This window comes from Vipera ursinii, assembly GCF_947247035.1.
Source record: "Vipera ursinii genome assembly, chromosome: 1".
NCBI lineage: Eukaryota > Metazoa > Chordata > Lepidosauria > Squamata > Viperidae > Vipera > Vipera ursinii.
Window position 1 is genome coordinate 87,211,519 of NC_139512.1, and position 18,789 is coordinate 87,230,307.

Below are 18,789 nucleotides of genomic sequence, written 5' to 3' on the forward strand. Positions count from 1 at the left end.
TGAGTGAATTCTATTTCATTCTTTTGGTCATTAATTTTATGTTGCAGTTATTTCATACAATGTTAAACCTTATATCAGAATCATTTTAATGAAGCCTGGTGTTAGAAGTGTTATGCCTTTCTAAAGCAAAATAATAAATGGGAAAAGAGTCTTTCACGGTTCACTGTGAGGAGTAGGTAGAAACAATCTATTGCCTTTTTCATGAAGGCAATTCTAAAGTTTTATATAACCCATTTGAGGCTGTTCATCTTAGATATAAATGAAAACCAAACTGAGAAATAATAATTTGCTTTTTAGAAAACAATTGAGGAGTAAATAATTGTTCAATTGTATGATTAAACAAGCTCTGGATTTTGTTTCAGGTATTTTTTTAACTTTTATAACCTTTACAAATTTTTACTTGGCTTTTAATTTCAGATAAATGGTATTTTTGTATCAAACAATTTCAAGGTTACTGTTTAATTTCAAGAAAGATGATATAAAACACTGGAAAGTTATGCTTCTACCCTGGTACTGCTGCTAGGGCACTGCTAGGAATGTTTGTGAAAAAGTTCTTTGCATGCTAAGTAATTGTTCTCATATCATGAAAATTATCAAAAAATCAAAATCTTAGCTATAGTGGTTAATTCGACTCACAAGAAGCTTTACACATGGATTTTAATTCCAGCATAAGTAACATAAAACAAAAATGTCAATCCACAAAAAAGTAAGCAATGAACTATGCATTAGTCACGAAACATTGTGCTTACTGGAGTTTCTTGGAATTAAAAAGGATATATAGTAACAAAATGTTAAGCATATTTAGCCAATAAGCAAAATCCAAGAGTATTTCTAAGAAGGGATTGCTATCAGCAGGTGGGATTCTTGCTCTACCTCCTACTGCAGTGCCCCCCAACCTTTGGGGCACCAGGAACCTGTTCTGTGGAGAGACATTTTTCCACGGACCGGAGGGGCATGGTTTCATGTGCTGCCTGCATCCCACGGATGGGACTTGGCTTGTTTGCGTGGCCCGGTTTCTGGCACGCCGGTCCATGGACTAGGGGTTGGGGACCCCTGTCCTAGTGTCCTTGTTTTCTCTCCATCTCTGGTCAAAGAACTGGTTGAATTTTCAAGACCAACGTTGGTAAATACAGGAGAGCAATAACTGAGATAAGGAATCTATTATGCAAATAGAATTCTGTTTTCAACGTGAACATTTCATAGCCGGTTAATTTCTTGTATACTATTGAACAAAAATACAAGTTGGTTACAGCACAGTTTTAAAAAATATTTCCTCTCCTACCCCTCATCTTTTAAGATTGAAAACATAGACGTGTGCCTGAGTTTTCTGGCTGCCAAAGGAATAAACATACAGGGACTATCTGCAGAAGGTAAGACTACTTTCAAAGTGAATTTTATTAATCTGTGGGTAATTTTCTGTCTGCAAATGTGACTTTCAACAGGCATAAAATAAATGAAATAGAAAGAAATCTGGCCTAGGCTGATTAACACTAGCAAATCTTAGTAATGATAATAATATACTATAAGTCATAATAGCTATTAATTACCTTCACTATCAGTGTGTTATATAATAATAGCAAGCTGTTCATGCCCTAAGGGATTAAAATTTCAACATTCATCACAGGGAAAAGGAGGAGGAAAGCATGATGAAGGTTTAAGTAAACATGGGAATACTATGTATTCATGTCATTTCTTCTAAAGCTTGGGTTCAAAGCTTCAAGTTTGGATTAGAGAAAGATTTTGAACAGGCACACCGCTCAAATCCAATTTCGGTATGATAATAAAAAAAATCTAAAAGGCTTTGGAGGTAAATGCAAGAAATTCATTATAGATCTTGAGATATAAATATTTAGAGAGAACGGTCACATGTCAGGGCAATACAAGAGGGTGATGATTTTGAGATGGTGACAATGAAAAATTCTTAGATGGAATATTTCACAATGAAAAGCCCAAAAGGGGGAAAATATTGCATAAGGAAAAAAAATGACTAGAAAGCCATGTAAGAAATGTTTGTAGAAAAAGTAACAGAAATATAATAAGCAATGGTTGAATTACCTTTCATTCAGCTCAGTATTATCTTCTGTGGTGAACAAGGATAACAACTGGAAGTAGTCTAAGACTTCACAACATAGTGTTTCCCAGCTTCACCTGGGATGCCAGAATTAAACAGAGCGCCTGTTACTCGTCCCAGCTTCTGCCAACCTAGCAGTTTGAAAGCACGTAAAAATGCAAGTAGAAAAATAGGGACCACTACGGTGGGAAGGTAACAGCGTTCCATGCGCCTTTGGCGTCTAGTCATGCCGGCCACATGACCACGGAGATGTCCTCGGACAAACGCTGGCTCTTCGGCTTTGAAACGGAGATGAGCACCGGCCCCTAGAGTCGGAAACGACTAGCACGCATGTGCGGGGGAATCTTTACCTTACCTATTTACACATCTACTTTGTGCTATACCCCTGAGCTTTGGCCCATCCATTCTTTCTTTCTGGATAAGATGGCTGGATATTAACAAGTGGGCTTTTGAACTTATTGGAATGCATATTAATTAGAATGGCATAAATTCACTCTCTTCCATCTTCATTCTACTTCTGTCCTTTCATTGTTTTCTTCATTTTATTTATACCAGGGAAGAGTTCCTGCTTCCTTTTCTCCTTTCTTCATATAAAAAAATACTTTCACATCTGTTGGGATCTAATATAGGTCTATTTCTGATAGTTTTACTAATAGGTATATTATTAGGCTAAATTTGTAAATGCAATGCCATGTTACCTTGACAAAATTAATGGGTGTTTACACTGACATGGATAATCTAGGTCAGGGGTCAGCAACCTGAAACAGTGAAAGAGCCACTCGGAACCGGTTCCCTCACAAAAGGAAAAACTGGGAGCCGCAAAAATGTTTGCATATGCGCATACATGCGCGCATGCGCAGAACAAGGTTTGACTGAAGAGTGGAGCCAAGGCGAGATATGCACCTCCCCTGCATATTTGAATTGATTGAACTTTTTTAGTCCCACTTTTTATTTATTTTTTGGACTGCACATGGCACAGGACTGGGAGCCGCAGGAGACGGCTGAAAGAGCCGCATGCGGCTCCGGAGCCACGGGTTGCAGACCTGTGATCTAGGTCCAAAAATACATTTTATTTCACAGGTAATTTAATTCATGCTTTGCTTTACTTCAATTGGTTGGTTTGGTTCTGCTTAACGAAATACTCTTATGTAAAATTTTCTGGCTTTTACCACGTTGTGAGCATCCCTACTTTTGTTTTTCCACACTGCTTTGTGTGTTCAAAGGATGATTGGTCTGGCACTGAAAAGCATTTGCATGTTTATCTCAGTTCTAAGCTGAACTTTTACTTTCACTTGCCTATTTGTAAACGGAAATCAGTTTAAAAGAAAACCCTTCAATTAAATGGCAGTTAAATCTGCCACTGTATGCCTTTCTCGATGGAAATCAAGGTGAGACTATATTTTTTTTCCTTGATTATTTATCTGTGAGACAGGTTGCATGAGCTGTGGGTCTCTCTCCAAACCGTGCAGTTTTTCTTTCCAGACTACGTAGCACAGTTACCTTGACAACAAAAGCAGCCACCCTACCATTGAGTTCACACTGCCTCTTGAGCCCAAGTGAATTTGAAAGAACGTTTGTACGTGTCAGCTGCCAGAACGCTTATGAAGATTCACAACCCAGAAAAGTCCTCCCAGCTGACAGATTTTCTTTTTTCAGTTGTGGCACCCAGTTTGTAGCCTGCCAACAGAATTCCTTGGCTCTGAGTATTAACTCTATGATTACTGGGGGAAATCCCAGCTTCATTTGCCAGCGAGATAATTATACTGTTTTTCTAGCTGTCTTCCATTCTCTGCTTGATTGTATTTATGCACAAAGAAGGAATATTAAGTGAGCAGACATGGCAGATAGCACTGGATTCTCAAATGTACAATCAAGGTAACCTAGAATGACCAGATACAGGCTTCTGTGTTTCTCTGAATAGGTTATGAGGTTCATCATTTTTTAGAATGATTAAGTACTTCCAGTAAAGCCTGATTAATACCTCTCTTTATATTCTCAGAATCTAATGACTCACGGTTGATTGGCTTGTAGGAAAAATTCTGTTTGGGGTTAAATGTCGAATGGCATAAAGATACTTGCAGAGATTTTTGAACAAAGCCTTTACGTTCAAGTTGCTCCACCTCCTTCTTGTCAGCTTTCTGCACTGTCTTCCTTTTGTCTCACTTGAGAGCTGAGTGATTTTACATCTTGAGAGGAAAACAAATATTAAAACGTAATAATAGCGCAAAGGAAATCGAAGCAACCAAAGGAACTTCACAGCATGGAAGTTTCCAAACTCCAGACTGAAAAGAAACTCTCTGTGCCTTAAAAACGGTGACATCTGGCAGTATTTTGTTTTCAGCTTAAAAAACAACCACCACCCAAATCCTTTTTTGTGGTTGGAATGGAAATGACTAGGTTATAGACTCACAGGATTGAAAGTTGGAGTCTGTGTACTTAAACAGCCCTAAAAGGGAGAAGGAGGTAGTAAGAGGAAGTAATTCAGACTAGGCTTGATGATCCCTCTGTATACAAAGTCCAGTTGCAAGATGCCAGGTGAATTACCTCAGTCATTCTCCTGAGATAAGAAGAAATACATTTGTAGAGTTCAAAATAAGCATATGCCAACACATAACCAAGTCCAATGACGGTTTGCTTTTCCCAGGTATCAGCTTTATTGGTAAGACCTCTGAAGCATCAAGCTACTGAAGCTTTTAATTGCATTTGTTCTTAATGGTATTTTGCTGTACAGTCAAGTCCCAGAGTATTAGAAGTTTACATGACCCCTCTCACATGTTGAAAGTATGCATGAAAAGGTCACACTGGCTGACCCACTTCTGTTGCTGAGATACACCAAGCCTTGCCAATTGCCAGTTTCATTTTGCATGAAATAAATACAATGTATGCAAAGATGAGAGACAGTTTCTTGATATTTACGTTTATTTGTTTTCTGTATATATGGGGACCTTAATTCTACAGTGGTCCTGGATATAGCCTTCAGTAGGCCAGGGCATTTGTTCTCCAGAATATTCTGTAAATTAGGAAAAACAAATAATCCAAACAAAAGTGTCAAAGGAAACAAAAAAGGGACAATAATTTGAATGGCAGTTTATTATTTCTTACCAGGATATTTTATCAGATCTTCCTGTAACTATTTCATTCAATATACAATTATTTGCTCTGGCCCTGAACTGAAGTTGTCTGGAGGACTATGGCCACAAAGACCAATTTATTTATTTTTTATTTATTTTATTTTAATTCCATTTATATCCCGCCCTTCTCCGAAGACTCAGGGCGGCTTACAAGCTTAGCAATTTATATCTCCCTCTATCTAAAAAGAATATATATTAAATTCTTTGGAGGATTTTGTTCCTGTAAGGATTCTCTATTTTGATCAATTGGATCTTCAAGGAGCCTGAGCTGAATAAAGAAAGTTGAAATTTAGCAAAACATTTGTTCAGCTGGGTCATCATGCAATTTCATGATATAAATGCTTCTTTTTAAATTGCCTTTCAGAGATCAGGAATGGGAATTTAAAGGCCATCTTGGGCCTTTTCTTTAGCCTATCGCGTTATAAGCAGCAGCAACAGCAGTCCCCAAAGCAACATTCAGAGCACTCTCCATCCCAGCAACCACCCACCTCATCCCAGCAAGCAAGCTCTCCGTCCCCCAGCCAGGTGGGACTACCTGACCAGCAGATACAACCACAACCACTGGTGCCAGCTTCACCTCAGACTCAGTGCCAACACCTCCAGCAAGCAGCACAGCTTCAGTTAAAAGCACAACCAGAAATGCAGTCCAGGTGAGTGGGCTTTTTCATCTCCCTCAGCCATCACTTTTCCAAAGCATTTCACAGCAGGTTATTTCAATATATTTCTGCCTAGAGCAGATGCACCTTGTAAGAAGGACAGGGATCGGCCATTTTTTTTCAAGCTCTGGCCATTGTCTTATGAGATCATGTACAAGCAGTCTTCACTTAACAACAGTCATTGGGACTAGACGTTCCATTGCTAAATAATGCAGTTATAAAGCACAATGTCACATGACTGCACTGCTTAACAGCAGCAGTTCTCAGTTACTATCATTAAGGGAAGACCATGTGGGTTCTTAAGCAAACCTCACATGACTGTAATGTCCAACTTCCTGCCGGCTACCCCATTTGAAAATGACAGGGAAGATCACAAATCATTATCACGTTACCATGAGATACTGTGACAGTTGGAAAACAAAGTTCATTCTGAAGGGCTTGGATTGCTGTCATGTAACTGTGGAGATGCTGCAGTGGCCAGAACTTCAAGGACCAATCATAAGTTCAGCATTGTCACAAGTTTAAACATGAGTATCACCTGTAATTACTACTACGCCTTTCCTGACTGATAGAAATCTTAAAAGGGTGATTAAAAATCTCAGCATGAGAGAGCACAAATATTCTTTTTTATTATATGAGATTTATGAGGTGTCACTCAAAATTACCAAAGTTCTTGACCTAGGGTGATTTCGTAAACTTCCGGCCATTGTTACCATTTTCATTTTGTTCTTTTCATTTTTTTTAAAGTTGTGGAATTTTTTTTTAAATAATAATGTAGTTCTATGGATTTCAAAAACTCTGAAGGAACATTCAATGCTATTTTGCTCATAGACACTATGTCAATAATACATGGGTTTCTGATCCTGGCAGTCGGTTTGAAAACCAGATCAATTTTGTATTGTGTGTGTGTGTGTGTACACACGCACGTGCGCACACACACACACACACACACACACACACACACACACACAAACACACTAGAAGATAGAAAACTCTGATCACATTGTTCAGCTTTTTAGCAATGGGGAGAACTGTACAGTATTTCAGGCCTGCCCTCTGAACAGCTGATTATGCCATTATTGTTTTGCAACTGGACTCCATTTGTGCACTCTTGGCAACTGGGTTGCAGGGGAAAGACCTGTATGCACAAAAGCCACATATGCCTGAGATTCCAGTCATGGGACTAGGTGCAAAAATTGCTTTCCAGAAATATGTATTCCTTAATTGGGCTGGAATGAGTATATGCAAAGTCCACTATGGTTGTGGTTACTAACAAGAGAATTCCTTCTTTAATTCTTTACACAACTGCGTGTGCTTTATTCTGCTGTCATTACAGTCAGGTAATTGGATCTTCCAGTGACTGGAGATGATTGGATTTCCCAATTTGTTTTTCATGCTTTAAAGCAGTTGCCAGGATAGAAGGAAGAATGCTTAGCCCTATGCTGATTCCTCATTGAAAGCCCTTCACTATAAACAGCTATTAGTTTTGCAGGAGATGGGGAAATATACAACATGGGGATACTTGTCTGTTTAACTGCAAAACAGTGGTGAATCTTTTAAGAACAGGATCCTGATGCTTTTGCACTTGTAATACGGAGGCTGGGGGCAGTCTTTTTCAATTTACCTCCCTCTGAAACATTCAAAGTATTTTTATATATAAGAAAAACTTACTTTCCTACAAGAAATACAGTTAGCATTATTTTCAGCATAGCACAATATCTATCTTTGTCAGTAACAAAATGAACCTGAGCTAAAAGTTTGTGTGTGTGTAAATATGAGGATCATACACATTGAATTTTACCATTGCTTTCTTTATTTTTTACATGATGTGGATTTCTTCAATTCCGTTTCATGAAGCTGTCTTTAGCAGGCACCCTCATGTGGTGAAATTTGGTATTTATCACAATAATAATAATAATAAATTCTGATCAGCACCAAAATGTACTGGCATGCCTCATCATATCATCCTATGGGGGTTTTACCATTTATTTTTACAATACAAATTCACTTGTGAAGTTTTTCAAAAAGCTTATTTGATTGTGATATAAATGTGCACACTCTAACTCTTTACTGTCATTGCTTTGGTACATACACTTTTTTAGTAGGTATCATGTCTAGACATTTGACTGGGGTGAGCAACATTATTTTCTCCTTTGAAAACATCTGGATAAATTATTTTTCCATACCTTTTAGTTCAGAGGCTTTCTATATTAATATTTCTTCTTTACTCACTTACATCTTATCAATTTTTTTTCCTTTCTTATTGTACAGTGCATCACCCAGGGACTCATCTCAAAGCAAAATCATCCGATTCACTCTCGGTCAGAAAAAGAATTCTAGGTTAGCGTTTCTTCCTCTAATGTAAAGCATGGATAACCCCATTTGCAACAGTTCCATTCTGCATGTTTCAGGCCTCACCAATGCTTTACCTGTTGATTTTAAAACAAATATTATGAATAACCTGAGAGAACTCTTTTTTTATTAGCTGACTGATTAGTGTCTTACTTAGTCACTTACTACTTCCTCTAAGTAAAGGCGTTCTAGTAGCCATTTGGTTTATATTGATCTTTATATCAGAAAATAAGATATAATAATAAATGTAATATATCCAGATTTATTACTACTATAGCTTAAAGATGAACAGATCTAATTAAGATGAGAAATGAAACTATCCTGTAAAAGGAATATTTGTGAAGAATGACACAATCAGTTGAGACTGATGCAAAGCCTGTTTAGGGCAGGAGTGCTTTTGTATGAAAAGAAAGGCTCTTGTGGCTGGTGGGCCTGAGCCTGCACACTGTATGGAGGCATGCATCTCAGGGGCTGCCGCAAAGAAAAGGGAGTCAAGCTATTCTCCAAAGCGCCTGAAGGCAGGACAAGAAGAAGCAATGGATGGAAACTAATCAAGGAGAGAAACAACCTAGAACTAAGGAGAAACTTCCTGACAGTTAGAACAATCAATCAGTGGAACAACCTGCCTCCAGAAGTTGTGAATGCTCCAACACTGCAGGTTTTTAAGAAGAGACTGGACAGCCATTTGTCCGAAATGGCATAGGTTTCCTGACTAAGCAGGGGGGTGGACTAGAAGACCTCCAAGGTCCCTTCCAACTCTGTTATTCTATTCTATTCTATTCTATTCTATTCTATTCTATTCTATTCTATTCTATTCTATTCTATTCTATTCTATTCTATTCTACTCTACTCTACTCTACTCTACTCTACTCTACTCTACTCATCATAGGGTTGAAAAGGACCTTGGAGGATTTCTAGTACATAACAGTAATGTAACATTCTATGTCAAATCTGAATCATATTTTTGTTTCAGCTTATTAAAATGGAATAGGGCACACTACTAGTGCCAGTCCCAACATCAGATACTTTTGGGGGATCTTCTTGGATATGGGTACCTGAACTGCCAAAGCACAATGCATGCTTCCATACTCTCAGGTCCAGGGGATCCCAAACACATAGAAGTTTTTATGTATGTGCAGCTCCTCCCACACAGCTAGATGTTAGCATTACAATTGCTTTCACAAGAGCACAAATATATGGAGGCAATGTCAAAGTCATCTCATGCCTTCTATATATCATCTAGCTCTGATGGTTAGAATGCAGTTTTGCAGGTTTTGCCTACTGCCAGGAGTTTGATCCTGACCGGCTCAAGGTTGACTCAGCCTTCCATCCTTCCAAGGTCAGTAAAATGAGGACCCAAATTGTTGGGGGCAATATGCTGACTCTGTAAACTGCTCAGAGGGGGCTATCAAGCGCTTTGAGACTGTATATAAGTCTAAGTGCTATTGCTATTTATACCTGAAGGGTCTTAAATGACAAAGTAAATGCTGTCAATTTTCTGTGCTAGAAAAAGAAAGAAAATTGTTAATTCCACCCTTCCTCCTGTTTTAACTTTCTTTCTAATTACTCTTGATTGCATTTAAACTCCAATTAGTTCTCAACACTAACAAATAGCAGTGAGTGTATCTCCTGTGTCAAGTGATGGAACACAGTGGCATACATGTCATCTTTTTTTCTCAATGTCTTATAATAGCAAATTTCTAATCTGCCTGGCAATGAGTAATAAGGTTTTCAGTCCATTCATTTTTCTCTAATCTTTAGAAATGCCTATGTTATTTATCACAGATTAAAGTTCTTGTGATAAACTTTAAGAGAAATGCCCCATAAATCTGAATTTTGGAATGCAACATTATGCTATGCCTTTTTTGACCACAGACTGCAAGATATTACTTCTGTTCTGTAATTTATCTGCCTGCCTCTCAGCTACCTATTCACTCTTTGGTGCAGAAAATAGCTATATTTTACAGTAAAATGCCCATTCCATCACTCTTGTTTCACCACCATTACATTTGTCTAGTCTGTAAGTACAAAAGATCTTCAATTACAGTCAAATTGGACATAATGTGAGATTAAGAATTAGACAGCTATAGATGGTAGGTAGGTAGGTAGGTAGGTAAGCAGATAGAAGATAGATAGATAGATAGATAGATAGATAGATAGATAGATAGATAGATAGATAGATAGATAGATACTCAAATGCAACCACAGCAAGAGAGAAAACTTAAGAGATATTTTGAACAAAACTGGACAGTGCTTCTACCTGTAAATCTATCTTTTGAAATTGTCCATGTCTGGGTTCTTGAGAAGGAATGTCTGTGTAGTTTTATTCCATTTCATGTGGTTAGAAGGAGATATGGGAGAAGTGTTCTCGGATACCAAGCAAACATAATGGGCAGATATGGATTGATATAAGTTTGGTGTTAAATCTGTTCTCTCCAATGCTAGCTCTGCATGAATGGCCCTTTCTCTAGTCAATGCCAGTCCCACCAAAGCATGCAAAGTGAAATCATACTTTCTTTTTGGTTACTTTCCTTCTAAGTCTGTTCTGACTCCACCCTTACAGTTTTTGTTTAGGTCTCTTTCTCTATCAAAAGCTGTTTATGTGTGCATTTGTGATGACTGCCACGTACAATTCTCTAATGGTTGTCTTAATCTGCTTACTTTGGTCTGCTTCTTCAGAAGCATCTGAAAACAGAAGACCTCATCCTTAGAAAAAGCAAGACTTATATTCTGATTCAGTAGCCACAAAAGCAGAGAGCTAAAGATGTTGATTTGTGTTTGAATATGTTGTCAGTAAGCTTTGAAAGCATGTGCATGCATTTTCTAAGGCTGACCTTTCTTTTTGGCTCCCTTTTCTCTCCTCTCTACTTCCTGGTCACTCTCTAGAAACTGTTGGGAAGGAAACATTGCCAACATTTCCTTTTTACAGTCATAAAAATGCCACTGGAAGCAACAAAGGTTTGTAATGTGTTAACCAAAGGGATTACGGTATATCTCAAGAGCATTGCATTCTGCACTCGGTAAAGAAAAGTGAAGTTAGCTATTGTGATAACTGACAACAATGACACATCAAAATGCTTTCTGGTTAAAAAGGTATTAACTGTTGAAAATTTCCATACCACACACAAATTGTTGTTAAATGAAGATGAGGTGCGTAAAGGTACATACCTTTAGGAGAAATTTGAAATATGTTGCATCAAAGGTGACTTATATTCATTTTGTTTTGTTCTATGTAACTTTATTAAAAATGTGGACATTAAGCACGCAAACGTTAAAAGAATCAACCCTAAATACACATATTTGGAAATCAGTTTCACTGAACTGATTGGGGCTTGTTCCAGAGTAAAACTACTAAGGATTATGCTGCATATTTTCAATCTAGAGCACTGAATATCAACTCTAGAAGTTGGTCATTGAGGCAAGAATGTCTGTCTGTCTAATTGTCTGTCTGTCTGTATATCTATATATCTACTATCTATGTCTCTCTCTCTCTCAAAACATAATCCATCATGTCATGGTTAATGTTCATATAGGTAATGTTCATATGTAAGGATTCTTTCAATTAAAGCCTTCATTTGTAATCTAGCATATACTTAGGTTGAGAAGAAATCAGTGTAATTAACAACTGTGTGGCATGTTGCAGCCTGCATATCCAGATACAGAAATGTTAACTCCTCTCTGGGATTTGGTGCAGGAAAAAAAAATTCTAACTAGTGCAGGAAGCATAACTAGAACTGAGAAACTGAGGAAACACTTACTCAAGGTGACTGGAGCTCCTTAAAGCAGAATGTTTTGCTCACAGCAGAATCCAACATTTAGATTTAAATGTTTTGATGCCTAGATATTCAGTAATATGTCAAGCTCCAATATCCAGTTTGGAAGGGATGTGAAATCTCCCACACAAAAACACTAATCCGTTTCCTACAGTGGGAAAAAGCTGGTCCAGGTAGATATATGTCCTAGATATCTAGTAAGAGAAGCTTTTGCAGTGGAACTGCATAGAAGCACATGAGTCTTCATGGAGCTCTTCACTGGGGCCAGTTGTCTTTATAGAGGAGGTAAGCCCTCCTCCAATTTGATAAGGAATTTTAAACCAACTCCATTTACATTTGGAGATCAAGCCTATTGACTTATTTCTTTTTACCTTGAAAACAGGCTTCCAGGTCCTACCACAAGGGTTTCAGCTGCAGGCAGCGAAATAAAAACCCGTGGTCCAGCAAATGCTAACAATAGGCGCAGCCAGAGCTTTAACAACTATGATAAATCCAAGCCCACAAGCCCAACCTCCCTTCTAGCAAGTAGCAGTGAAAAAGGTAAGTGAGCTGAATTTTTTTTTCGTTAGTACGCTGCACGTGCTATTCTCAAAAGCTGCATAAAAACCCGATCAGATTTTTTTTAAAAAAAACCAATTGTAAATAAATGACACGATTCAGCCAAAGTTAATCATTTTCAAGCATGTTTAAAATACAACTTAATTTGGCCAGTAAGACCCTTTTGATGTGGTATTGTGCAATTTCTGGAAAATTTAGGTGCTCTCCTGTTTTCATTTTTCTTGTTCAATAAGTCTGTCATAAGAAAAGATGTGACACAACATTTACCGTATATGTATTGTTTAAGAACTGAATTATATATTTTTCACATAGGTTAATCTATAGGTATCAGATATGCTGAAGATGTTGGGATTGTACAAAAACGTGGGAGTTCCGAGAAGCTTGCCCTCTAATTTATATTAAAGGAAATTCGTTGGTTGGATTTGCTGCATACAAGTTGTCCTCGACTTACAACCACAATTGAGCCCAAAATTTCTGTTGCTAAGCCAGACATTTGTTAACTGAGTTTTGCCCCACTTTACGATCTTTCTTGTCGCAGTTGTTAAGTGAATCACTGAAGTTGGTAGGTTATTAACGCAGCTGTAAAGTGAATCTGGCTTCACTTTGCTTGTCGGAAAATCACAAAAGAGGATCACATGACCCCTGGGACACTGCAACCGTCATAAATATGAGTCAGTTGCCCAGCATCTGAATTTGATCACGTGACCATGGGAATGCCACAACATTCGTAAGTGTGAAAACTGGTCCTATGTCACTCTCAGTGCCATTGAAACTAGTCACTAAACAAACTGTTGTAAGTTAAGGACATCCTGTATGAAGAATGAAACACTGTATTGAAGAATGACATGAAATGGCTTCTCTCTGATTTTCTGCCCTTTCCCAACTTGAAGGGTAACCACACCTGCTTTGTGGCCATTTTATGAAATATTCTGTTCCAGCCTTCCATGATGCATTCCTCTCCCCTCCACATTGCCATAGCCCCTTGAATTCAAAACAAAAGTCTGTAACAATAATTGTATGTTTTGAGACCACGTTTGGGGAGGGGGAGGTATTCAAATATATATAAGATGATAGGAAACTGCCTTGCATAAACATGGTAGAACAGTGATTCTCAACCTTTTCTTCACCACAGACCCCCTTTAAATAATAAACCTTTGTAGCCCCGGGCCACCAAGATTTAACTCAGGATTTAAATCATAACATCTCTTCAAGCATTTGCAGACCCCCTGTTATGACATCGGGGACCCTCAGGGGCCCACAGAGCACAAGTTGAGAACCACTGTGATAGAGATTTGCTCTGTCTAATCCATCTTGTAGTAGTTCTTCAGGCGTTTAGCTAGAAAAGTTTTCCAATCCAATTTGGACATTCTAAAACGTGCATCTGTGATCTGCAGAGAAAAATGTGCAACTTCACTCACTTATTTCAGAAGTGTTTTGTCAGCCAAAAAGGTAGCCTACTGAGAATAATTACTTGCATCTAAAATTAATGCCTAGTTGCTACAATCAGATGAACTTATGTTAGATTTCTTAGAGATCCATTGCAGGGCTTTTTTTCTCATAGAACGCTCAGAATGGAGTTCCGGCACCTTTTTTGGATGGAACTTTATAGGGTAGGCAAAGCAGGTTGTATAATATGTGTGAGTTCCGGCACCTTTTTCTTTCACCAAAAAAGCACTGATTAAAAGGATTAAAAAGGAATTATTCCTGCTAATTCTAGATTTAGCTTTACACATGTGCTCTATTTTGTTATTAGAAAATAAAGTAAAAGTGAAGGTTGAAATGGTATGCAATATCTATAAAGTTTTCTATTTGAAACCAGTTGGCTGCAGTTCAACATAACTGAAGCAGATCCCTTGTTAGTCTATAACCTTTCCCACCACCATCCATATAATTTTGTTTTGTTGTTTAGAAAATGCTATCAGTCCGGGGAAGTAGGAGCAGAAAATCAGTCCCTTTGAAGTAGCATGTTCTTAATTAAGAGCAGCAGCAAAAGTAAACATCTCAAGTGCATCTCCGCTGTTTTTGAATAATAAATTAGCCTGTTGACTTTTACTCCCTATTTGCTATGGAGAGGATGAAGGGATTTTGAATGCACATGGTTTAAATTTAATTTCAAGGATCATTGAGTACAGGGTTGATAGCTGTACATGTACTGTTGTGTTCTATTGTTACATAAAAATGAAGAACTCATTATGAATGCAGATTTTATATGTATTCTTAAAAGGTGCTCTGTTGAATTAAGCTTACTGAAAGTCCTTTTACTTGAGTTAAAAGGAAGTAAAATACGATGTAGTGTTTTATACATTTTGATATAATGCTAATTTCAAAGGGTATAAAAATATATTTATTGAATGCATTTATCACAAAGCATCTTGAAGTGATTTACACAATAAAGCAAATTAAAATACAAAATTAAAATTCATCACAGTACAAATGCAGTGTGATAAAATGTGTTTTTCAAAAATTACAAATTAAGATCCAAAATCAAGCACAAAAAATGAATATATAACTTTTTTTAACCTAAGAAAGTTTATATAGCTGCGCAACTCACTCTCAATGACTTCAGATAGCTTACAAATATAAAAACCCAATACATAAAGCAATAACCTCCCAAATCCCTTTTCACAATAATCAGTCAATCAAATAAGTCACTTGATGAGCTCCATAACATTCTGGGTTACCCAGGACTGTTGGCAAAACCAGGTCTTCAGAGCCTTGCAAAAGACTGTCAAAGTGGGGGCTAATCTTATCACCACAGGCATAATGTTCTATTAGGGAGGGAGCCATCACAGTTTCAAGTCATGTAGGGCTTTAAAGATGAAACCAGCACCTTGAATTGGAGCAAGAGGCAAATCGGCAGTCAATCCAGCTCCTTCAGGAAAGATGACATATGTGCACATCTAGGCTTGCACAAAACCATACTGGCTGCTGCATTTTGAACCAATTGAACCTTGTGGATACATTTCAAGTGCAGCCCCACATGTAGATCATATTGCAATAGTCAAGACGGGAGGTGAATTGAATATGAGGGATTGATATAAGAATCAGAATAGAGCCGGAAGGGACCTTGGAGGTCTTCTAGTCCACCCCCCTGCTCAAGCAGGAGATCCTATACCATTCCAGACAAATGGCTGTCCAGTCTTTTCTTAAAACCTCCAGTGATGTAGCACCCACAACTTCTGAAGGCAAGCTATTCCACTGGTTAATTATTTTCACTGTTAGGAAGTTTCTCCTTTAGATCAGTGGTGGGACTGAAAATGGACATGTTTCTTATAAATCTAGATTCATAACTTCTCAGCTCGAGTTTTCTCAGGCCAGATTTCCTTCCTGATTGATTGAATAAGTTCCATTTTCTTATTTTCTGTCCATTTGGAATGGTATCACTTTTGTTGCAATTCTGGAAACATTCCTACTCACAAACACATTCATAGCAAAGAAAGATTAGCCTACGTACAAATAATGCCCAACTGGGACTGGCAACATGTGCATATTTCTGTCTTTCTCCCACCCCTTTATGTTTTATTAAAAACAAATGGAAAAAAATACTCACACAATGATAGCCATCTTCAAAAATCAGTTAAAGCATCACTTCTTCCTGTGTATGTGAAGTCATTTTCAGAAAAGGATAATTGTCTCAGAAAAGCATAACTTTCAGAAAAACATAACAAAAGAAAGATTTCTACCTGGATGTAACAAAGTTGTTTTAATCTTTTTTAATACAGTGCATCTTCTAGTCACATTGGGATTTTAGATTACTAGAATTTGTCTAGTGATAAGGGGCCACAGTGTAGAGCTCCATGAGATTACTGGAGTTTAATTAAAAGTTCTTATATAGCTTGAAAAAGAAATAATAGGAATGAAACCAAAATACTCCAAAAAGCCAGAATAAAAGTAGATTGGAGAGATTAAAAAAGTGAGCTCAGCCACACAAAAGTTATGTACCTGGATCAAGAGCTCTGTGGATTGGATGGGAATTCATGGAGGATCAATAACTTCTCTACTTCCTTAAAGAAAAAGGACTGAACTGTTAATTTATGAAGTATTTAAGCATTGTGGTTAAAACAACCTATCAAAAAATGACGCAGGGGCAATTGAAAAACTTGCTAGAAATAAAATGTTGCTAGTTCTCAGTGTGAGCTATACATTCATCCTTTATATAAACATCACTGCTCACTGTTCAAGTGAATAGAAATGAAATGCACTGATTTCTTAAGACACCAATATCATATCCAGTAGCCTTCCTTAGTTTATAATGTTCTATTCATTGTCACTGATGATTTTGTAATAATAATGGACAGTCTAAACATTGTGCTTTTGATGTGAACTGTTGAACATTTTGACCTGTTAAGGAGGGGTTTTTTTGTTTGCCCTTAACTGAACACAGCTTTAATGTCATCTTGGGCACTTGGGTTTATAAAGAAAATAATGAAGTATTCAAGCTTATAATGTGAACTGCTGCCTGTCAGCTTCGCTGTAATTAAACACTGTGCTTCACTTCTGAATTGTCAGTTCCACTTAGGCATCCTTATCTAAAGTATCCATTGTCTTTTTTCTGTTCCCTCTGAATAAACTGTGCTATCAGAAACTTCTGCCTTCAGATTAGGTCATGCTGGAATCTTCTTAATTACTTGTAGCATTTTGCTATAGTCTAAATAAATGTAAATTATCAGTACAGAAGCTTTACATTCATCATTCTGTACTCTATCTCTTAGGGTGTATTTATCTTTAAAACCCCTTGCGTTTCATATCCCATTGCATATTTCTCATTGGCTGTATATATAACCATTTAAATAATCATAGAAGTGCTCTAATTCCAGTTGAAGTCTGTTCCCATGAAACACTGTTCCTTTCATAGTTTGAGTTGAAGGACAGTTTTGTGATAAACCATCCAGAGTCACTTATGGGCGGTGTAGAAATTTAATAAATACAAATAAATAAATGAAGTGCCTCTTGAAACACGGTTATAACATTAAACCTTAACAAAGCATTATAAGACATCTCAATAGCATATCCCAACATGTCATTGAACTGGACTAACAAATAGCATTTCTGAAATCGAATATTTTAAGTTTGTTCCATCCAAAGTGATTTACTTCTTTAATTGCAGTGGTTGCTTGGGTTATGTGCCATTTAATTTATGGGTTATGTGCCATTTCATTTAACCCTAGAATCATGCTGTTGATTTTAATGTTACAAGAGAAAATGTTTCTCTTTGTAAGCTGGACCTGAAAGTAATCCTGCAGATGGCAGTATACACCTGGAGAAATAGTTCTCTTCTCTAGCAATCAGTGTTCAGTGCAAACTTTCTAATCTGATGTTCTTCAATGTATTGGACAATTATTCCCAAATTCCCAGTTATAAACAAAGATCTTTTCAGCTGGAATTGTGTATCAGAATACTTTCTGGAGGGTACCAAGTTATGAAAGACATTGTAGTGTATTTAATTGTTTTCTAACATTCTGTTGCACAGTATCTTTCAATTTTATAGTTGTTTTTTTTAAAAAAACTTAGTTGAGAAAAGTCTGAATTTCACTCAAGCAAACATAAAAGAGTCCTTAATCATTTTTTATGAAAATCCTTTTTTTTCACAATTTCCTTCCTTCGTTATTACCACAAGGAAGAACTAAGTTATACCCATGTACAGTTTTGAAGGCCAGAATATATTCATTCATAGTCTGAAAACCAGAACCTGGAATATAAAAATATGTGCAAAGAATTTTCTCACAATTTCATTACAGTACAATCCTAAGTGTAAGTTTGACTCATGTCAAGCATGAAAATTTATTTCCAAATGCAGTATGTATGAAATTTAAGCCATTTGAAAAAATAGATTTAGTACTGACTGCATGTATTCTTTCTTTCCTCTATTTGTAGTTGCCAAAATACCATACAAAATGACTTGTTTAAGCTTTAGATATAAAAATACCCCACTATGACATTAAAGGATATAAAAGGGTATATCCCATTTTGTTGAATTCTGAGTGTTTTCCCTTAAGAAATTATATCTATTGGCTAGACTTTATTCAAACATTATTTCACTCAACTCCATTGGTATTTGTGTGGCAATATATGCATTATAAGGGACTCGCTGGCTCAGTGGGTTAGGACGCTGAGCTTGTCGATCGGAAGGTCGGCAGTTTGGCGGGTCGAATCCCGAGTGCCGTGTAGCAGAGTGAGCGTCTGTTACTCGTCCCAGCTTCTGCCAACCTAGCAGTTCGAAAGCACGTAAAAATGCAAGTAGAAAAATA

At 37.2% G+C, this 18,789-nt stretch overlaps 1 protein-coding gene across 1 annotated transcript in view; it reads left to right on the forward strand.

Moving 5' to 3' along the window:
• The first annotated feature begins 5,835 nt into the window (after positions 1-5,835).
• Positions 5,836-18,789, forward strand: part of NAV2 (neuron navigator 2) — a 189,360-nt gene continuing 176,406 nt past the window's right edge. Inside the window, exons 1-3 of the mRNA XM_083355147.1 lie at positions 5,836-5,852; positions 8,130-8,198; positions 12,366-12,523. Coding sequence (XP_083211273.1) covers positions 5,842-5,852; positions 8,130-8,198; positions 12,366-12,523 — 238 coding nt within the window. The 5' untranslated portion in view covers positions 5,836-5,841. The remainder of the gene's footprint in view (positions 5,853-8,129; positions 8,199-12,365; positions 12,524-18,789) is intronic.